General features: G+C 37.2%; 3 protein-coding genes across 4 annotated transcripts; all 3 read right to left on the bottom strand.

Moving 5' to 3' along the window:
* Window positions 1-1249: 1249 nt before the first annotated feature.
* On the bottom strand, window positions 1250-2954 carry LOC105053164 (U-box domain-containing protein 21-like). The gene is given in 3 exon segments (XM_010934221.4): window positions 1250-1826; window positions 1829-2125; window positions 2128-2954. Coding segments are annotated over 3 exon segments (1332 nt in total). The 5' UTR covers window positions 2867-2954; the 3' UTR covers window positions 1250-1530.
* Window positions 2955-5501: 2547 nt separating this feature from the next.
* Window positions 5502-14528, bottom strand: LOC105053165 (E3 ubiquitin ligase BIG BROTHER-related). 2 transcript variants are annotated; one of them, XM_010934222.4, is made up of 7 exons: window positions 14216-14525; window positions 13843-14128; window positions 13713-13753; window positions 10357-10398; window positions 10146-10267; window positions 9950-10058; window positions 5502-5767 (listed from the first exon to the last, which is right to left on the bottom strand). In XM_010934222.4, exons 1-7 carry the CDS (start codon window positions 14417-14419, stop codon window positions 5714-5716), a joined length of 858 nt encoding a protein of 285 aa, XP_010932524.2. In that variant the 5' UTR covers window positions 14420-14525; the 3' UTR covers window positions 5502-5713. The 2 variants fall into 2 exon arrangements, with proteins under 2 accessions (XP_010932524.2, XP_073100503.1); XM_073244402.1 differs by lacking the exon at window positions 5502-5767 and adding an exon at window positions 5929-6083 and having other exon boundaries at window positions 14216-14528.
* A 5621-nt stretch (window positions 14529-20149) lies between these two features.
* LOC105053166 (cell number regulator 10) lies at window positions 20150-22178 on the bottom strand. The gene is made up of 4 exons (XM_010934223.3): window positions 21985-22178; window positions 21826-21897; window positions 20657-20869; window positions 20150-20448 (listed from the first exon to the last, which is right to left on the bottom strand). The coding sequence occupies exons 1-4, from the start codon at window positions 22157-22159 to the stop codon at window positions 20378-20380; spliced, it is 531 nt and encodes a 176-aa protein (XP_010932525.1). The 5' UTR covers window positions 22160-22178; the 3' UTR covers window positions 20150-20377.
* Between the last annotated feature and the right edge of the window lie 856 nt (window positions 22179-23034).

Genomic DNA, 23034 nt, shown 5'->3' with positions numbered 1-23034 from the left:
TGTCGAAATCAAAAATTCAAAATGATAGGTTGTGTTTCAGTGATTCACAGGGTAGTGAAGGTCATATTCTGATGTCAATTATGCGTGACATCACCTGCTTAAGTGATGATTCCACCATTCCATGGTTTGGCAGATTTTGTTTCCTGCATCTGTTCACTCATCTGTACTTTGCTTCATGATTAGGGTTTGTCGAAATCAAAAATTCAAAACAATAGGTTGTGTTTCAGTGATTCACAGTGTAGTGAAAGGTCATATTCTGATGCCAATTATGGGTAACATCACCTGCTTAAGTGATCATTCCACCATTCCATGGTTTGGCAGATTTCATTTCCTGCATCTGTTCGTAGTTTGATAAAAATAATGTCTTTTTCTTTTTAGGTCATGTGCTTAGATCCATGTCTTGATGTCTGTTCAAAGTTCAATTGTAAGGAAAAGTCACCATTGTTTTCATCATCCATGTGAAGGAAATGGGAGGGATCACATCCAAAGAAGGATAAAACATAAAGGCAGGCAAGAAAGGAAAAAAAAAAAAAAGAAAATCAATTATGTGCTAATTTCAATATGTAGTAGCTAGAAGATCCATAATAAGATGAGATATAGGTGCCATATCAGCTGCTATCCTGAGATATTTAGTTCACATCCACAAGACAATAAGCCAGACTTCATGCTATTAATATAGGTTGCATTGGTCGCTGCCAGGTATCGTTGCACAGTGGATGAGATATAGCTAAGATCCAGCTTTCGAGCATCCGAAACTAGGTTCAATTCTAAATGTTTTTGTAATCTAGACATTTAAGCAACAATTTTTGCTCCAGGCTCAATAATTTTAGCCTTGCCATCAGAACCTAAGAATTGGACTGGAGGGAGAGTTGAATGCTTAGTTGGCATTAAATCACAAAGATATCATCGGCTGAAATGATTAAACCAAAAGAGTTTTCTTATATAATCAAAATAAAATCCTTCGGTTGAAGTTAACTTTTATCATGTACTAGTGCATGTCAGATATGAAAACAAAAAATAGCAACTGCAGCAACAGCCATAATAAGAATAATAAAGCGTATCAACAAAAATTGCAATGACCAAAACAAAAACCAGTGTCAATAACCTTCACATTGAAAAAGAAAAAATGATTAATATCCCGCCAATGCTAAATGTTTATGCTGTGAATTATTATAAATAATCGATGAGATTGATGAATGATTCAGTAGTTTATGAATAATTTGATTATTCAGAATATTTTGGATGATCATGATGCTGTTGAATAATCGAGTAATAATGATTGAATTATCACATAATTCAGAAATATTGTGACCCAATAGATATAATCAGGCAAGCCGTGCTTTCTATGCTATACAAGATACAATCACTGTAAGAGCAGCACTTTGAACACATGTGAACCATTCAACTTTGTGGGAACCAATGAGTCTCCATTTCTTTGACAAAAGAATATTTGTATCTTTGTACACTGAATTAATTCACAAAATCTAAACTCTATATGTTCTCTTTTCCTACTGCATCAATCATCTACAATTAGAAAGGTCTCTTCAGCCCTTTAAAATCCATTGTTTCAATGCATTCCCCCCATCCCCTCAAGCCATTCAAAAGCTTCAACAGCTCACTGGCCTTCTCCTTGGTTGTCCCATTGCACCCCACCTGCAGTAGAAGCAATATCTTCTGAAATGCCCCCACTTGCAGAGCCTCCATCAAGCACCCTTCCCCTGCTCTCTCCCCTGTTTCATGCTTATAATTCTTGCAGAGCTTCCACAGTGCCGAGACCGCGAACTCTGTTTCCATGTCGGAAACCCGAGAAATCTTCTTCACCAAGATGGCACGGTTAGTGAATGATCATAAGCCATCTCTCTGCCCTTCTTGGACTGAAGAAGTCCATCAAGAACCACCAAGGCCTTCTCACACAAGCTCTTATCTGAATCCACAAGGATCTCTAGAAGCAGAGAGACCATTCCCATCTCCACAAACCTCATTGCAGTCCTCTCGCTCGAGGAAACCAAATAAAAGGAAGCCACCAATGAGGCCTTTGTTGTTCGAGGTGAGATCGGATTTTCGATAAGCTTAACCAATGCTTCGATCAATCCTTCGGTCTCTGCCACAATGTTGACATGCTCGTGTCCAAAGAGGAGACAAGCTCCTTCAGCACCAAGACAGCATTAAGCCTTGCTGCCAAATCTCCACTTCTTAGAAGCAGGACTATGGATTTAAGAGACTCAGGTGATCCAATGAGCCACCGAGCCTCCTCATCAAGAGGCAAGAAAGAAGCTAGCGCTGACAGGATCTCTTCCAACTCCCCTGTGGTTGAGCTCTCGAAAGATCTCGAAGCCAATTCGCCGAAAGATGCAGACAGGACACGGCCAGCACCACCCGAGACGATGCGCCGCCGGTTCCGCTCACTCTCCCTGCCCAAATTTCTGATCTTCTCCACCAAGTTGCTGCACCGGGCACGGTCTCCCCGCCTGCTAGCCGAAGCAATCTCCGATAGCAACTCCGATACCTGGATTGGAGTCACAGGGATCCTTGGAGTGGGTATCCTCTCGATGCCGAATGAGCGATTTGCGACGCACCAATCTTGTATCATCCTCCTTAGTGAGTGGTTTGGGATGAGTTCTTCACTCTTCAGCACTTGGTTTGTGACGGGGCAGTTCTGGTTCCTGAGCTCCAGCCACTTCTCGATGCTCCGGCGATCATAGGTGATTCCGGTGGATGCCGTCACTGGGTCTTTCATGAGATCGAGCGATATCGGGCAGCAGAAATGGTTCGGGATCGAGAGCTCGATGTTCGGATTCCGGACGGGCTTCCTCTTGATGAAGGGGATATGGGGACTGGATTTCAGGGCCCTCAAAGTTGAGGCCATGGTAAGCCAGTGAGAGAAGGAAAGAGAGATTATGATAGAGCTAGAAGGAGATGGATTGAGAGAATTTAGACTTGGAAGGAAGAGAGGCAAAGGGGGTATTTATATAGAGTTTGGAGAAGAATGGGAACTGGAGCGGTCCAAAATGGAGTATTCTCAACGTAGAAGAGTTCAAAAGGAGGGAGCTGGGACTGCTGAATGTTGACCATTGAACGTTGAATATTGTGAGCCGCGGAAGGGGAGGTATGAGTTGCTGAAGCTTTTATAAGTAGTTTAATAGGAGTGAAGGAAGTCAAAGCTGGTGCATGAGTTGGATACTCGACCGGGCTTGACCGAGCCATGGTGAACGAGTCAGCGGTTCGTAAATGTCTGAACTTTGAAGATGACCAAGAAAGCCGGCCATCTAGTAGGCAAAAAAATACAATTGTGTATATTTTTGCGCATAAATATACATAGTTGCACTATTGAATCTGTTAATAAGTAAATATCTAGCTACCGAATGACCCTTATAAAATAGATATGGTCAAATCCGGTATAATCTTGATTGAAATCTTAAAGTGGAATTTTAGAGCCTGCTTGGAGCTTCTTTTATTTGGGAGCTGGTTAAGTGGATTCTTTTTTTGTTTTTTTTTTCTTTCTTTCTTTCTTTCTTTTCTATTTGTGGTGAAACTGGATTGTCATACCAACCAGTAAAAATCCATCCATATGAAGTAGAAAATAAAATATGTAACAAAAAATAGAAGGAATATCCAATGCAACAGTCTGATAATTCCCTATGATTAGTCACGTAGTTGCAATACAATGAGCATCATTGTTAGCTTCTCTATAAATATGTGCCACCTCAAAAAAGTATACAGTAGAAACCATTCGTTAGCAATCCTGAATCAATAGATAGGAACTCATTTCAGTAATCGCTAGATTTGATAACCACCTAACCACTGTCAATGTGTCTCCTTCAAGAATAATATGAGTTGCTCTCAAATGCTGCATGGTACACATCGGCTCTATCCAAGCCGTATGCAACTCAGCCATTGAAATTGTTCTCTTGAAAAATTTGATGCCGCCGATTACCAGCAGCGCATCGCACGTACTTTTGATAACAAAGCTAGACCTACCAAAATCACCTTTATTTAGCACGCTGCCGTCAAAATTAACGTTGAGAAAACAGGAGTTTAAGTGGGCTCTGTTCATGCTTCTTTAAAAAGTATTTACAAATTGAATGGACCCCAGAGATTTGGCAGCATCCTTAGAAAACCTATAGATCAAGTTAATACGTCATCAGAGTCGACCAACCACTGGGCGTGATGTTACATGTTAGAGAATAGATAATAGGAGATTAATAACATAAATAATATTCTAGAAGAGGCACAGGAGGAAGATTTGAATCATCCTTACTCGACATGCACGTGTGTGGAACGAGGAAAAAGTGGTCAATATATAAAAGAGAATTAGATCTTCTGCTAGAACATGCAAGTTTTTAGTAGGCATAACATCTCCAAATATTCCCAAGGCTCACATGATGCACTTGAGTACTATGTTTAAACATCCAAATAAAAGAATTCAACTGAACCCAACCCCACCTCATAATTAACAAGACAGCTCCAAAAGTTACAACCACAGCACAGCTTAGTTTTGAGTTAAGATAGATCTGGCTAATTCGCGTTAAATAAATAAATAAAAGCTAGATCAGGTTGAGAGCTCCATGGTAAAAGTATGGATCGTCAGCTGGAAGCCCGACAAATGGACTTGGTTGGATTGAGTACCCTATGATGAAAACTATAGTTGGTTCCTCATCGAAAATCCGAGCGTGGTTGTAATACGTTGGACCACCTTGACCCGCAACTATAGTTGTTAAGTGTTGTGAAGCCCAGGTTCTGGTATTCCACCCACATTCACCATATATCATTTTAGGGAGCGTTCCATATGAATTTTATGTTTCTTTTAACATTATTTTTTCATATTTCGCTATTCACGAGGAACCAATTTTTAATGCACTAAATAATTTCCAAAAAATATTCCACAAGTAGATAAATGATCTATTAAATAACCAAATTCTATCTTACCAAACCTTTTTTGATCCAATCGTTGTACGTGCATGGCGTTTTAATTGGGTTTGGATTTAGATCTAATAAATATATTTTAGCTTTTGTATGGATATAGCCAAACCCGACCAGACCCCAACCTCAAAACACTGCTCATGGGTCTGGAGGAATAAGAATTTTACACCTTTTTGTTGTAATCTCATCACAGCCAAATGGATCCACTGCTACATAAGGTTCCTCAGCTCAAGAGTAACTTGACGTCAGTAGCCATGATACAGGATAATGCACAATTTAGCATGACCTATACAATAAGGGGAATGCAAATATGAATGATGCTAGTCTTTGACAAAATATCTCTACTCCGCTATCAGATAAGCAATTCAAACTGTAGCACAAATACACCTGCCAACAGTTTGAATTATCTGGGACCTCCTACCAAGGACTATAAAAGGGAAACTAGGTCAGCAATTATCAGATTTAATATGACTGAGTGTTAAGAAATATTATACCGAGGAAGCATTTCAGACATGAGTGGTCATGCACTGAAAACAGAATTATGAAGCAGTCTAATTTACCAAACAAACTCTGGAAGGACAGACTAGAAAAGTGTAATAAATTGACGAGGTAATGAATTTATGGATTGGAGCATGTTGTGCAATTTTAGCAATTTATGCATTTAAGTTAACAGCATCTAACTCCTCCATTTGACCATGAGTACTGATGGATAGAATATTTCAGACAAATACTCCCCCAGAGGAGCTGTATTGTTATAGCATTCAAATAAGGCAATGGCAACTTCTATCAGGTGTCATTCCTGCTGATTTCCAGAGGTAGAAACCTCGGTGCTGCAGACTGGACATACCTGCACCAAACCAAAAATTGTAATACATCAATTCCAGCTGAACCTTTAGGGGAAAAGAATCCTGATCCCGAATAGTTACTGTTATAGTAGATGCAGCAATATAATAGATATAAAACTGGTATAATCTTCAAATGATTTTTCCTACCCAATTCTGATTATCTCAGCATGTACAGTCCACAATTTTGAAGATGTATCCTGCAAGAACCTTCTCATGATCTAATTATAGGCAGAAGGGGAAATTGTGCTCATCTGCTACTAGTAATTCCGATTCATGATATGTTTGAACTGACAAGGTAAGCTCAAGCTTTTGAGGAAACTGTTTACAAAACAAAAATTCCCTAGGTCAAATCTTGGGGGGAAAAAATTTAGGGACCGCACAGTGGTTATAATTGATTGCTGACTGGAGGGGCAATAATTGAGAGGGAATGCTACAGAGAAGCTTACAAACTGGAGGTTAAGGCTAGAACGGTGGTTGTGAGATAATGGACATCATTTTTTTTTACATTTTCAGGTGAGATGGTGGAAGGAGACAGTAAGTGGGCGAAGGATACACGTGGTGCCTGAAAACCCAATTGTCAGATTTTTTTTTTTTTTTAAGTGTTCTCAATATAAATCATAGATTTTGGGTGAAATAGTAATGGAAAAGATCCAAATAGATTTATTTCTTAGAAGGTCTCCAGTACAGTAAATCTGCATTCAGATGATACTCCCCAAGCTTTTCAATAAAACAAAAAAGAAAAAGGGAAAAAAACTTGCAGCTTTTGATTAACTCTCAGCCACCATGGTTAGCAACATACCAAAACTAATTTATAATTCCCTTAAAAATAAAATTCTGGCAAACTTGACTTGTGCAGATTGTTCACCATAAAGTTCAAAACAGGCATAATACAATGTGACAAGCGTCCAGGTTCTCCTAAAACATCCTATGAACGTTAGAAACTTACATGGGAACACTTTGTACAATGAAAAACTAATTTTTTAATGGAACAAAATTTGCTAACAAACAAAGCTTTTTGTCTGGTTAGTGGTTTGAATACATGAAACAGGAGTGGGCAGTATTTGAGTTGGGTGCTGGGAAGTTAGATCTCTCTAGGGGTGAAAAGGTTAACAAGAATAAATAAATAACTATAGTGGAAGTACTTAGGAACCAAGTGTAAGAGCAAGTTTGCAACAAGAATTCAGTGTAGATGCAAAATCCTACAAAGAAAATTCCACCCTTAGTTGCTAGAATCAGGGGCACGTGTGGAAGCGGATACTGTAAAATGTAAAAACACTTCAGAAAGGCACTTAGGAAGCAGATATGGGTTCAAGTTTGCAGGGAGTTTCTGAAACAAGTATATTACAGTAGACAGTAGTTTCCTGCTACAAATATCCATCCACTAAGGTTGATGGTACTTACTGTTAGAAAACATGTCGTTCAAGCCATATAACAGAAAAGAAAGAGAAGGTTATAATGTAATACTAAAATTTCTAAACACGTTAATACAATACTATTTAGCATTTAAAATATTCGAGAGTTGGTATCATGACAAGAAAATCCAAGAAGCCATGCAGAAGAGTCGATACACATCTAGCCTAAGTAAATAGCACATAATTTTTGGATACCAAGGACTTCTTTGCGAAGCTTAAATGTCCCAAAGGAGTTGGCACGTAGAACCTTATAAATTAAAATTTCCAAGTTATATTCCTAGAAAAGCTAAAGCAATGAATAAGTGGTAGTTAAGATCAAAGACAATAATACTGAAGATTCTGGTATCCAAAAAGCAATTAGAAAAAAATGCGGTTAGAGGGTTATCATGTGGTCAGTGCAACCAAACACAAAGACAACAAAAATGGTACATAGCTTAGACTTTTGTGGATCAAGGTTCAAAAAAAGGCAACCAATAAAGCAAAGTAGCAAGTTTAAGCATCGTGCGATAAAAAGTGGCAAAGAAAAGCAGGAGATAACACATACAATTGGACTTCTTGAGCACCCAATGTCTTATGAAACAGCAAAATATAAGAGACTGAAGCCAAATTAAAAGCCTTAAATACAAGAAGTGGGTAAGTTGAGCGCAAAAGTTGGAAAATCACTTAAAGGCTTAAAAGAGCAAATCTAAGATATCAAGAACAGGCACCTAAAGTTGTCAATTAAATGACAAGGCAACAATGAAATGTCTAAGCAACAGGACATATAGATCTCCTAGAATTTTAAACCTCTGCTTTGACCATAGTTTCAAGTATCACCAAAAATACAGAAACCAAAACAAAAAAATTTGTCTCGGTTGTAGCTGCACAGAAATTAAGGCTTGGCTTTCAGCCAAAGCAAGCTTACGCGGCCAAATGAGGCACATGTTGATTTCTGGCTCTTTCTTTACATATTGATTTTCAGGAAGGCATCTTCTACACATTAAACTTAATTTTATAAGCTTTAAGAAGGAATCAGAAGAAATGCAACCCAGAAGATTTTTTTTTTTTTAAAGCATAAGATTGTTTATCCTAAAACTCAATTCTTAAGGCATTATGCTAGATCGGCAACAAACACAAGAATGCTATATTACACTTTAAACGTAAATTCTTCACAAAATAAAAGATCTAAATTATTGGACACCCAAAAGTCCCAAACAATCTCACTTTGAAATAATGTCTAATTTGATCTTCTACTTATTTAATTTTTAGTTTTGATATTTTCCCAGTTTTTTATAGCTGTATTTCACAAATTTTCAACCACTTTCTAAAGGCTTAATATCGGATGATAACAAAAGGCTTAATATCAGGATGTTAACTAATCATACAAGCATGCTCACTAGAACCCCATCATTGCTAGTAGTGAAGCTAGCTCCCCTCCAACACCTCAGCAGCAAAAGCCCCATTCTATAGAAGATCTGCAAAAGAAAGAAGAGGCAAGAAGAAGGAAACAACTTTTCCTCAAGCGTTAGGTTAGAGAGATTGGAGGTGCGAGGTAGAGAGCATCTGGGGCTACAGGTGGAAGCTACGGTGGCTGGCTTTCGCCTTTTTGCAGCAAGAGGACGCATCTCTTTTGTTTCTAGAATATGGACAAAAAGAGAAGAAAAATAAGAGTAATATGACAGGACAACAACACCAGATTAGGCTCTTAGGTCTTTAGTGGCTTAAAGCATGGGATTTTAAATTTCTCCCCTACAATCAAGTAGGTCAGATGGACAATCTACCCAAACAGTTGGAATGGTCAAACTCTCTGGGTCAACAGCTAAAATCCAGTCCATGTGGTTTTCACAAAAAAATGGTTTATCACCTGACTCAACCCAAAAAAAAAAAAAAAGGGAGATGGACCAAGCATGTCAAACAACTTTCCCCAAGCACTAGGTTAGAGAGATTAGAGGTGTGAGCTACAGTGGCTGGCCTTCGCCTTTTGCAGCAACAGGATGAATCTCTTTTGCTTCTAGAACATGGACAAAAAGAGAAGAAAAATAAGAGTATGCAAGGACAACAACATCAAATTAGGCTCTTAGGTCTTTGGTGGCTTGAAGCCTGAGATTTTAAATTTCCCCCTACAATCAGGTAGGTCAGATGGACAATCTACCCAAACAGTTGGATGATCAAACTGTCCAGGTCAACAGCTAAAATCCAATTCATGTCATTTTCACAAAAAAAATGGTTTATCGCCAGACTCAACCCAAAAAAAACTAATGGGAGATAGGCCAAACTTGTCTTAAAACCCTGATTTATCTATTCATGCTTATTTATGTTCTCTCAATTCACTCCTGGAGACGAAAATAATGCTAAAACTATGTCAGCTAACAATAGTTTTTAGTTAGTAAAAGTCATTGTGCTCAATAATTAACTACTTCTAACTTCTAGTCCAAATAAAGTGGTATGATTATTACTAAAATTATATTATTTTCACGATCACATTATCATCTGAGAGTTCGTCAAAACGCTTATTATTATCAAAGAAAAATCATAAAATGCTAATATGCATAGAACCATTGTTTAATTTCTCCCAAAAAATATGCATAGAATCTTGATTTAATTTCTCTCATAATCATAAGTGCAGAACATTTTTGATTGTCTAACCATGTCCGTGATCATGGATCTGACAACAGAAAGATGAGTAGTTTTATTAATCCAAAAAATAGTGCCAATCAAACAAACACAAATACAGAAAATCATGAAAAGCTAAATGCATGATTATAGCTCTGTCTTGTATTAACAGTAGCATACCTTGTTTATTTGAAGCCACTTGTTTATACACTCAGAATGATATGTGTGCTTGCATGAAAGCATAACTAGAGATTCACCATCCTCATACTCCAGTCGACAAATAACACATCTAAAAAATATAAATAATCATCAAATCTAGCATATTATCAATCCTCTTGATAAAGGATGCTAGAAGTCTATAAGAGTCTGCACATACTGATCAGTGTTGCCATCTTGTGCACTTCCTGCCTCGTAGTTGACTGAAGGCAGAGAGGCTATTGTGTCAGCAGAGAGGCCTCTGTTCTCAGTTCCTACTACCTCCCCCAATGCAACTAGTTCCTGAATCAACAAAAACATTCTCAAACACCAATTCATATCAAAGATTGGAATTTTAACTGTGAAACATCTTGCAATGAAACTTAGCTTACCTCATAAGAATAGTCATCTGGATCAACCTCTTCCCAAGCATCCTAAGATAGAAAGAAGATAAAAGGGTAAGGGCCACAAATTTACAAGTCTCAAGCCCTGGCTAGTCAAATAGGTAGGATTTCAATCACAAGGTATTATTATAGTTTGTATTGATCACACTGTAAACTCCCTGAAATTCATAAGTAATTGTTTGCAAAAGGAATCTTATATAGCTAATTTCTTATCTGTTATTACATACAGATGATCGTCTAAATTTATTTTCTTATAGATAACAATTAGAGAATCTCAGAAATGTAATTTCGTGCACCAAGAAAGCAAAATATCCCGAGGTATAGGATCGATGCAACTTGTACTTTATTATTGTTAAAAACACCCAGAATACATAATTCATGTTTTTTGTAGAAGAGATTATTATTTCTCATAGATAGCATTTGAAGCATCCGGGAAAAAAAATGCAATCTCATGCACCAATCCTAAAAAGGAGATACTGATAGCACGAAAGACAATTGTACCTGTCCAAAACAAATACATGAACATTTTTTTATACCAAAATATCCAAGCCAATATCAAATATCAATCATGTAAGATGATAAAGGTAATGTAATGTAGCAAGATGTTGTTTTTCAAGTAATGGAGGTTTTATACAATAGGAGAGAATTCCATTATGTTGAAGTGGTTACAACCTTGTCTTTCACTTTATGTCATGTAAAGAGAATTAGACTTGTCTGGGTTTACATTGTCTAGGCAGTATGTAAGCTGGGGGAATAGGTAATTTGGATGATGCACGAAGAACTATATAACAAAACATTTGTACTTCTCCTAATGAAAACGATAAGATTTCACATATGATCTCTCCTTTTAACTTCTCCTTATGGTTCAACTCAGTTTGATTTCGGTATATTCATGTTGAAGATCCAAAATATACCTCATTTTCATATGTGGGTAGCTATTATATACCCTCTTAGAACCTTCAAATTAACTAAACCAATCCAAACCTTTAAATTAAGTTTCATGCCAAATAATACATCACAAGAAATGTAGATGCTCCTATCTACTTGGATAAGCATGATGAAATGGATGGACTTTTGTGTAATCATATTGTGTCACAATCACATAATTAAAGAGTAAGTTTCAAATAATAATGGCTGGCAAATAGGTAAACTTGAAAAGTGAGTCTCAGGATTGGGCATGAATGTCTCTGATATTTAGATAATAACTCATCAATTTCCACGCAAAGCATATGTGTCTAAGAACTCAAATAACAGAAATTAAAAGAAAATGAATGAAAGCAATGGATAGAAAGAAGATATGTAAACTAATCCTTCTCTTGTTCATTCCATAATTTCCATTTAACATCTTTTACTACCACACAAGGGAAATGAAATTTAAATGCAAATAAATAATCACTTGATTCCCTTCTTTCAGTATTCCTTGTTGCACCACTTGTATGAAACTATAGGAGTTCCTATTTAAAACTAATCTATTTCAAGTGATAGTCCTCAACATTCTTAGCCAGAAAATTTTGCAAAGTAACTTTCGAAAGAATAGAGACATATGCAGCCTAACCTCTCATACATCCTGCATAATAAACTTGCAGCTAATACCCTACGAAAGACATTGTCCATTTGCCATTGATAAAGATCTGAACTGAGACAACTATTAACATGAATGTCTCAACCTCAAACAATCCAGAAAATTATAAGACCTGATTTTATATCTGCATAACAACACCATTAAGGTGGAGCTTGCGATACAATTTAATATGAATTTGTAACCCCATTGTAAACAAAATATTATTCCGGGGAATATGCTTCTCAGCCTCAATACTAAAAGCCTCATTTATTTATGAAGCCCTAGAAATTACTTAAATTTCCAATAGCTTCCAATAAAATTCCTAAAGCTCAGCTTAACTCTACATAATACAAACCGATAGAGTGCAGCATTACCCCATCAAGAAGAGAAAAGGAAAAACTCATTTCATCCATTCGCTGCTCATGTTTTTCTCAGCCCATCACTGTCAAATTTCTCCAGCAGCAGCTCTTTTCTTCCACCCACTTGACTTCTTAGAGAACCACTCGATCCTATTGTCTTACATCACATAAAATTATTGTATCAGCCCCAAGCCTTTATATCTCTATACTGTTCAAAAATTGCAGATGTTCTAGAATTCAAGAACCCCTACACAGTTATGCAGAACCTATCTACTGAACTTTTACCAAATATCCTCCACTTTATATACCTCAGATATAGATCCTTAAAAGAATTGTATTCATAAGAAATGCTCCCCCCCCCCCCCCAAAAAAAAAAAAAGAAAGAACACCCTTCAAAAATTGCAGATGCTCTAGAATTCAAGAACCCCTACACAGTTATGCAGAACCTATCTACTGAACTTTTTACCAAATATCCTCCACTTTATATACCTCAGATATAGATCCTTAAAAGAATCGTATTCATAAGAAATGCTCCCCCCCCCCCCACAAAAAAAAAAAAAAAAGAACACCCACCCACGCACCCACACATGAAAACCACTTTTATTTTATTTTTTTTCAGCCACCCTCCCCAGATAACTAAGATAGCTTTATCCACACTACACTTATTTGACTTGGAGTAGAGGTCCAAGGATTAAGTATTCCTATCTTTCCTTAATATCTCATGTAGTGTAAGCATGGTTAGCTGAACTGTGTGCCCCTATTCAACCATTTCAACCTAGTATTCCTATAAGTGTCATAAAAGTTACTTTAATCAAACATTAGAAGATACTTTGCTAACTTTCTTTCACCTACCAACTTTTCATTTTACAACGTAACAAGTACTAATGATACCCTTGAGTTCTGCCTAAACAAAGGTAGTCTGAAACCCTAACATGATAAGATGTTTCTTCCGGTTTTAACCTAGAAGCCAAGCAAACTGAGGTTCCAATAAAGGATGTGAAGCTAATGATACCCACAAGGTATAACAAAACATGCAACATACAACTCAAAATGCTTCAATGTGTCATATTAATGATTTGTAATACTTATCTCTTTGGGGCTCCATACTACTCCTGAATGATACTACACAAATGCCAGTTTTCTAAATTCTTATAGATAAATATATCTCCACGTACCTGACAAAGTATTTCAAACATACCAAAAACAAAATGACTAACAAAGATTGGTCATCCATAACTAAGAAAACAAGCTAAAACTTGTGAAAAATAGATCAAAAAATTTCAAGCCCCATTTTTCATGATGACTGATAAAAAAATATAACTTTCGTACTTGGTCTTATCACAATGTTGTTCCTCTCGTTCGGTAAATACAATGGTCATCAGTAACTGAAGCAATCACATAACAAAAATTTACCGATCTCTCACCTGAGAGTGACTGCCATGGTCGCCGTGGTCCTCCATACCCCCTAAAGATAACAAATTTCGGATCAATTCAAGATCTAATGAAACCAACAGATGACAGCAAGCAAAGAAAATTTAAGAGCGACTCCCTCACAATCATTCAATCCGGCAAGGGCCATCAACCGGACGGCCACCTCTGCTTCCTCAGCATCTTGCAGCGCCCTCGCAAAGGCCTCGTCGCTCTCAAATTCGGCAGGATCGACAGACCGATCGTTGGCATCGAACGCATCCTCGCCGTAATCGCTGCCCTCGGCGCTCCCCCCCTCATCGATCGGGTGGTCCGGATCGTCTCCGTCCTCATACTCGTAGCTCCCAGCGTCGGAGCTCTCGAAATCGCTGCCCTGGCCGCCGTTCATCCGCAGCATCATGTACGCCCGCTCCTGGACCGAAAATTCCCCGGACCCAAGAACCTCAGAAACCCTAAGACAAAGATCCAGCAACAGGGAGAGAAGATCGAGGAGGCTCACCTGTTCTTGGAGTGCGCGGGCGAGGGCGAGGTCGGCGTCGACCTGGCTGAGGCTGGTGAACGGCATCCGGGAGGGCAGCCTCGCGGGCGGCGGCGCCGCCCCCATGGTAGGCTCGGCCTCCCCCTCTACCGGTGGCGGAGAATTGGGGCTAGGGCTTTCGTCGGCAATCTTGTCTCCGGCGCCGCTCTCTTTCGAGTTCTCCATCGGAAGAGAGAGAAAGGACGGAAAAGCAACTCGATTCAAACCGGACTTTAATAAGGAACAAGGAATGATCCCAGGGAACGACTGGAATTTGGATTGCCGGAAGGACAATGCTATGAGACCCAACCTGCTTACCAAATGCAATCACGGAAAATGGCACTATATGATTGGGTCAATTTGATCGGTGCAAAAAAGCTGCGGTACATAGAACAATAATGTCGAGCCATGTAGCAGGGAGGACTTTTGGTTCAATATCGGACACCATAGCAATTTTATATCGGACCGAATCCGAGTTCAGAGTTCTATTCTAATCTCTGCTAAGGAACAGGATAGGTTTAGCGGTTCGGGGGACAAGAGGGGAGGGGCAAGTTTAACGTCATTATTTTTTTTGGCCCCTGGAGTTCTGGAGTAGTTTAATATAGGAGTTCGAGGGGAACATGGGATTCGTGTCGCGTCTGGTGAAGGTGGATGAGATGGGACGTGACGTACGCCGTCGGGATCCTAAACTTGGACGGCGGGGCAATGGATGATCTGATGGGGAACGAATCGTAAAGCATGTCCGAAGATATCTGGACCACGTATCTCGGGCCTTTTTGGCCTTATGGTAGAATATGTCAGGCTCTGGTTGATGGTTTGGTATTTGTGCTGGCACGGCTCTCTCAGTTTGAGACCGGCAATGCAGGCAAAGCGGTGTTACGAAAAATGTCACGTGCACTGCTGTGACAGTAATGTGTAATTTTAATTTTTTTAATTAAAAAAATTTTTGATCATTAAAAAAAATGTGTACATATCTATTGAGGTTCATTGCCAAATTTTAATCCCATTAAAATTTTTATTTAGTTGGTCATTAATTTTAGGGGTGTTTGGTTAGGAAAGCTAAGATTTGAAATAAGAATGAAAATAGATGGCTTCCATTCCAAATAGAAGGAGTTTCATTTCGATTCTGATTCTAAAATAGAAGAAAAATAATCCAATCCCTCCTAATTGAATCCAAACTCTCTCAGAGTCAAAATCTCATTCCACTTCGTAACTAAATTCGAACTCTCTCAGAGTCAAAATCTCATTCCAGTGGAATAAAATTAAAATAAAAAAAAAAAAGAGAGAGAGAGCACCGATCACCCGTCCTTCTCAAGTTGGGGCTCATAATCCGAACTTTGCCTTGATGACTTGGCTACTATCGCCATGCTCATACTCATCGGCACCAATGAAGGGCTCTAAGCTGAAGCTCCGGTAGAGCGGAAATAGTAGCCAAGAGCTGGAATAAAAGAGGCGAAAGTGGATGATGAGGCCTCTATAGGCGGCAGACATGATGGCGAGCAGAAGAGAGCTCAAGGAGAGAGGAGAGAGGTGTAGGAGGCAAGAGGAGCAGAGAGCAATGATGAGGCCTCTAAAGGCGGCAGACATGGCAACAGGTAGAGAGAGAACAAAGAGAGAAGAGAGAGATGTGGGGGGCGAAGGAAGCGAAGGTCGATGATGAGGCTTGTAGAGGCAGCAGATATGGCAATGGGTGGAAAAGAGCTTATAGAGAGAGGACAGAGATGTGGGTGGTAAGGGAGCAGAGGTGAGCGATGAATCCTCAGAGGTGGCGGACATGGCGGAGACAAAGAGACATACGGTGGTTATCAGAGCTTTTAGTTACATCAGAGAGAGATGTGGAGGGGAGCTTCTAGTTAATAAAATACAAAGATAAATATGGATTATAGAGAAAGATGGGGCTCATTATGAGGCTTATAAAGAAGGGATATATCATGAGAGCCCCTGTCATAGACCCTTGTCACTTGTTAGCGGTCGATCACTGACTCCTTCCATACTCCATAAACCAACTTTTTTATTACAATTAACTTTTATTTTTTTCATAAATTTATCATATCAGTTATTTAGCTAACCGAGTCAGATATATTAAGGGGGCATTTGGTAATATATAATCCTAACAGGATTACATATATTTTTGCAACAGATAATTAGATTATACTATTTGTTTCGTTACTTTCACAGGTAATGCTGTATTACATGTAATAGAGCATTATCTCAAAAAGAGATAATCTGATTGTCTAGGGGAAGGTGGCTATATGATTATATAAAATCTTATAATCCTGCAATCTTGTAATAAGATAACTTCAGAATCAAAATATCCTCATCAAAATAAATCAAAATAAATTATAGGTAGTCTCAGTTAATAAAAATAAAAAAAAAAATATAATGAGTGATATCACAAAAAATAGTTAGTCTCAAAATTAAGTTGTCCCTCTAGAAAATAGACAATAATCAATAAGCAATGATGAGAGTACTTTAAAAAAATTAGCTTATATTTTATATAATCTAAATTATATACAAAACACTGCAATGTAGGATTCTCTATAATTTTATAACAACATTACTGCACATACCAAACACTGCAATATAAAATTTTTTATAATTTTATCAGGTAATCACATTCCTTCTGCAATCATATTACTATAGTAATATCACCTATATAATGCACCAAACGCCACCTAAGCATAAAGTTGCATGATATGCTCGCCATTGCATGCATTTGATTTCTCAGTGAGCTTTTGCATGTTTATAAGGGTAAAGAGTCCAGATAACTTGAAGCTTTTGGTTAGAAATTTTATTGATTGCTAAATTATTATTAATAAGTTTTGGAGGAAGCATTCTGCTTCCTCCATTTATCTTATTAAAAAAAAAAGGTTGATTATCCAATTAAAAAAATAGTTTGCCCAATAAAACCTCTGGGTCAATTGAGCTTATCCTATTGATGTTCTCAACTTAATTATATACTAATATGTCAATAATGTACAGGGGCTTTGGACTTTCTCAAGTAAATTTGATGTAACATTATAACCCCATAGTTATCATTATTATGTTTAACTCTTACTTAATAGCAATTTTTAAAAAATAATTAATTTTTGAAGATTTTTACTTAAGGATAAAGATGAAAATTTGAGTTGACTCTGATTTCTATTTTTATATGAACCAAACAACAATAATGAGCATAATCCTACGAATTTGATTTCGATTATGAACCAAATGTTTTGGGGGATTTGGCCATTTTGATTCTCCAATCTATTTCGATTCCCATTCTGATTCTAATTCTGATTACAAATCAAACACCTCCTTAATGACTTTAGCAGCATACTCTATTTTTTTTGATATTAAGCATCATACTCTATTTAATTATTTTTTATAGAAATCTTTTAAAATTTATCTTACGGCGAGTTTTGGTTTGAGTTTAGTAGATGGCAAACATCTCACTGGAATGGCAATTTGGTTGAATCGGCTTAGATATGAGTTAGATTTGATGCAAATTGAATAAAAAATTTGTCGATCCAAATCCGATCTGTTAACTAAATGGGTTTAATAGATCAAAAATTTAAATCTGAATCTAATATATTTAATAAATAAGTTTGAATATGTTAATATATTTATGTCAAACTCAAACTTACTTAAAGCAGATCGTTCACAGATCGAATTGATAGATCGAATCATAATTACCATCCTCATATCCCATCTATATGATGCTCTATTTAAATAAATCTTTGCTATTTCTTTTATGTGTGGGAAAAAAGAAAAAGTTAGAGATATCCCTTTGATAATAAAGCTTGAGAGAGGGCCCTCTTATGTAGCTTATTTTTTTAATAAAATACATTTTCTCCCTTGAACTTTTTAGTCTCTTCCTTTTTTTTTTTTTTTTTGGTTTGGTGTTTATTTTGAATCTTAGGTTGGTACAATTGATCTACTGCAGACAGCATGTCGGTCTATAATATATAAGCTTGAGATGGAGTAAAACCAAAAAGCAATAAAAAGAAAATTAAGCGGTGTCAGATTCTTTTAAAAAAAATGGAGAGAGGGAGAGAAAATATTTCAAAATAATAATTAACATATTATGGGAAGTGAGTAAGTTTTCTTAATCTTCATAAATACCTAATTAATCCATTCCTCTTGAATGGCAGTGGCAACAAGATGCATACGGAATTCCAAATTTTTTGAGATAAATGGTATTTAAATAGATCGCAAGCTGGAGATGGGATTCAAGTGGGCTGTTTTCACTGTAGTCCTCTCACATACACCTTACTCATAATGAATGTGTTCATGTCTATTACCAAGTAATATAATAGGCTAATTTAGGCCGGAAAACACAATTTGATTAGTGGTCTTATATCAGTCTAACAAATAAAATAAAAAAATTTCAAGTTTAAATGGAAGCTTGAAAAGGATTTGCATCTCCAAGCAGATGCTTCAATGGTTTGGCAGTGATCCTAGGTAATAGTCATTACCAGGTGTCTCCTTTGAGAACGAATTTATGAGCAACAATAAGCTACTTATTTTGTTGATTTGCTCTGTATAAGGACTTCAATGACCTAAAAAAGTTATCCTGCAGATTAGTGAGGTTTAATGGCTTAACTTAATGTAATGATTGGTTATATCCATACCAATGGTAGATCCAAAATGAATCGACATTGCTGCAGTTTTGGATTGTTATTTCTAATTTGTATTCTATCATATATAGGAGGCGAGATGAAAGGAAGGACCTAAAGGTATAAAGAAAAGAGTGGCGAATATCTGTTTTTTACTTGTTTGTTAAACCACTGCTCATAGTATAGTAATTGATTCATTCACTTCAGAGAAAGGAAAGAAGGATTTTAGAATACTTCTGAAAATGAAAGGGAAATGAAATGAAAATTGTTTTTCCACTTGCATGAGGAAACAAGTAGAAAATAAGACACATTTTTTTATGTGAAGATGATGCATATATTATATGATTGTATTAAGTTTTATATATGGTTTAACTATTTTCTAAACCTGATTCAGTAAGACTTTCAGTCTGATTTCAGGATCCATTGTCAACATGTCTCTTTAAACCCAAACACTCCAAGTTTCAAACCCAAACTCTGCATGTTGGTTTCAGATTGGTTAAGTAAATAATTGGCCATCACCGGCACCACGACATCCTACTTAAGATTAGCACAAGGCTGTCATGCCTAACTTAGACATGGAAAGCTGAAGCCTAAATAAGCTTACATTGGGCTAGCTTTTAGGATTCACATCGCATTCGAGAACGCACAAAATCGACACTCACCACCCAACAAGAGATCTAGAGTCAGGCCAGTCCTGGCTCATGCTAAATGTTCAATTCAATTCTAGATTGAGATCAAGCCTAAGGCATGCTTGGCCATCAGCATCCCTATCCTTGTAAAAGCCATCAAATGGATGTCATAGTTTAAGTTCCTTTTCCCTCTTTCTTTTGTTATTTTATTTGGTTTCAGATGAAAGGCAAGAGATTCTGATAGGATCTGTTGCCAAGGAAGACAAATGCAAGGGATCACTGGCCTAAATTTCAGGTTCGAGGCAATCTAAATCGATTGTCTTTGAGCTTGACCAAAGGCGACTTCTTGCATTGTAATGTTGCCATGCAATACATGCTTGTGAATTCAAAGGATTGTATGATGATAGCTGATATGTCAACACATCACATTAATATTATACTGCTCTATATTCTATCTCATTCGATAAAGGATGGAGCTTTTCTGTTTAAGATTGTAGATTATAAAGTGACTCAAGGATGGTTTTCAGATTGAAGGTCAAGAATTCAAGGTTTGTCTTCAACAAAATGAGGATCCAATTACCAATTTAACCTCAATAAAGGTCTTAACTAGAATATTTCAAGCTCTTAGCTTCATCAATAAATGGCTACCACCCATAGAAATGGTGCCATCTCCTACCTATTTGTGATAAACACAGCTTTTAACCCAAGGGGAAAAAGAATCAGTGCATTTTAAATATATATGAAATAATGAATCACATCCTTTTATTTCAGGTGAGGAAAAAACAACAACAAATAATATCTAGAAAGAGAGAGAGAAACAAGACATGGCTTCAGCATATCAACACAAGTTCTGAGTTTGGTAACAAGCAACTTGGCATGCACACCATGCACACCATGACCGTGTGATAAAAGACCCTTCAGCGCATCATGCTGCCTTGCATGACTGGTGGTACAATCATTCCCCGTCTTGCCATGTTTGCATGCCACCCTGCCACAAGAACTCCAAATAATAAGAATTCCTTACCTTTGAAAAACATAGCACTGGATATTTGAGATAGAAAACAGATATATAAACACATTTTTCTCAAAAGATATTTTGTCGATATACATATATATATATATATATACATATATATATATATATATATATATATATATATATATATATATATATATGAAGAACAAAGGTGAAATACCTATGGTCATGTCAAAACCACGATTCTTGAGCTCTCGGTATTCCTGGCAAAGAGCACAAGATTCGCAACAGCAATGGACAAGGCAGTCATTGCATGGCCTCTCTGCAAGGTGGAGTTGTGCCCTCATCTTCGACCGGTAGCAGCATGAGTATATCCAATGACAACATGTGAAGTACTCCAGCAATGCATACAGTGCCCCGCTTGTTCCACATGCTGCACCCACAACACCAAGCAATTAGCTCCATCCAAGAAACTAAACCAAATTTTAACTGTAAATCTTTTTGTTATCTCTACCAATGACAGTCAAGAATGAAACTTTTGGATTCAAATTTTTTTATGTGCTCAAGTTACATTTGTTTTACCAGCATAACTAGTTTTCTCTCAGTTTGTTCTTGAATCTATAGAAAGGAAAGTTACAGAAAAAATCCTCTCTTAGCCTACTACAATGAGGAGGTTTGCATATTCCTTTTTTTTTTTTTTTTTTGAAAAGTAGGTTTGCATATTCTTTAATACTATTTGTGTACACTTGCTTACAATAATAATATATACAAGGATGAAAACATATGACAATAGATCCCAAGAATATGTTTTGGTAATCCATTAATTCTTGGCTGCATGATCTTGAAGATTTATACGGTCAGCAAATCCATCATAGGTCAATTTCCTCATTGACAAGGTTTACTCATTACTCATTCAAGTTATGGAACTGTCCAAATCTTATCGGTTAGTTGCATGTATTATTCTTTGATGAATATAGAATAAAAAAAAAATCTTTTTGAAAGGTAAATAGATAAGGACAAATACAAGGTTCTGACATTTTAATTGCTAATTAATTCAAAATTAAGAATGACAACCAGCAGACCGAAGCCCTTGACTTGAGATTTTTGATATAAGCAGGTGCTCATTTTCTGCACTAGATCTCAGCAATTAATTGCACGGGTATATCAATATTCTTAGATTTAATACCTATAATGAACCTTATTAAAGCTTGCTTTTGCTGGGCCTACAAATCCTACCTTGTAGTTATCTCACAAAATAAATCATGTACACCTTATGTGTGCCTTGATCTTAGCTATCATAGCAACATAAAATTAAGTGGTAGCTAAAGGTTCATACTCCATTATTTAACAAACATGCATGACTCAAAAATAACACTAAAGAGGACTTACAAGTTGCTCCTTGGTCCACAATCTCTGCGATCCGGCCGAACGTGATGCACGGGCAGAAGCAAGTCATGCAACCTTCAAGAGATTCATCAGGCCTCAATGTTAAAACCTAAAGTTGTATGTGCATGGAGATAATTAGATAAAAGATTACAGAGAGCCTACAGTTGCCACAGTCATCAGTGCAATCGCAGAGTCCGGTAGACCATGGTTGAGGTTCTTGAGTCACTGCAAGTGTATTCGGAGCCGGCGGGTAGTACTGGTTTGCAGCACCCATCGGTGGAGGCGGCATGGCCGGCCCCGGTGACGGGTAGTACTCATTTGGCTTTGGTGGATACATGGTGGCAGTGAATTAGAGATCGATCAAAGTGAAAGAAAGCCTTCTTCTTGATTGTGAGGTGCAAAAAGGGAGCACAGCAATGGAGACAACTTTCTTGAGATTGGTTTCAGTAGCAGACATGCCTACCTATTTATAAGATACAGAGAAAGCTGTTTTTCTCCCATTTTTCCTTCTCCTTCACCTAATAACGCGTTTGAAAATAATACATAGACTTTGTCATGTAGATTGGAGTATATCAACAAGTTCTACCTGAGAAGTGTACAAATGGATGGGACGGTTGACACGGTGCTTTTTTTTGAACTTTGAACATTTCAATTGTCAACTTTGTTTTCTAATATGACATGCAACTAACCACTCTTTTTCTTGTTTGAGTGTAATATAATGCTCTATATGATATTGAAAAAAAGAAAGAAAGAAAGAAAGAAAGAAAAAAAAAAAGGCTACTATGCAGTTGTGATCTCAGCAATGCAGGATCCTGGAAAGGGCGGACTAGAAAAAAGGCCTAACCTTTAGTATTTTTTTAGCACAAAGTCGCCTGGAAGATTGGAAGTTGTTGCTCTAAAATGAGCTTAATTTTATCCCCCTGGTTGCTTGGATGACCAGGGAAACTAGGTGGGAATTTTCCGTGGCTTACAGCAACAGCAAATGGTTTCGAGATAGAAGTCAATGTTGATGTCGGGATAAATACAATGTTAGCACCATTTCATCTTTATTAATTATGGGTACATATTGTGTATCAGTAACCAAGAAAGATTAAAGAAAACCAAGAGAAAAACTATAGATACATAATTGAGAATAGTGTTGGAGATTATATAAGTTGAAAGATTCAAACCATAGATTTATTTCAATGGAAACATTGAAAGGTATACAGACAA

Source organism: Elaeis guineensis, chromosome 10 (assembly GCF_000442705.2).
Source record: "Elaeis guineensis isolate ETL-2024a chromosome 10, EG11, whole genome shotgun sequence".
NCBI classification, from domain to species: domain Eukaryota; kingdom Viridiplantae; phylum Streptophyta; class Magnoliopsida; order Arecales; family Arecaceae; genus Elaeis; species Elaeis guineensis.
The sequence above is the reverse complement of the archived record's forward strand: the minus strand, read 5'-3'. Positions and strand labels throughout refer to the sequence as shown.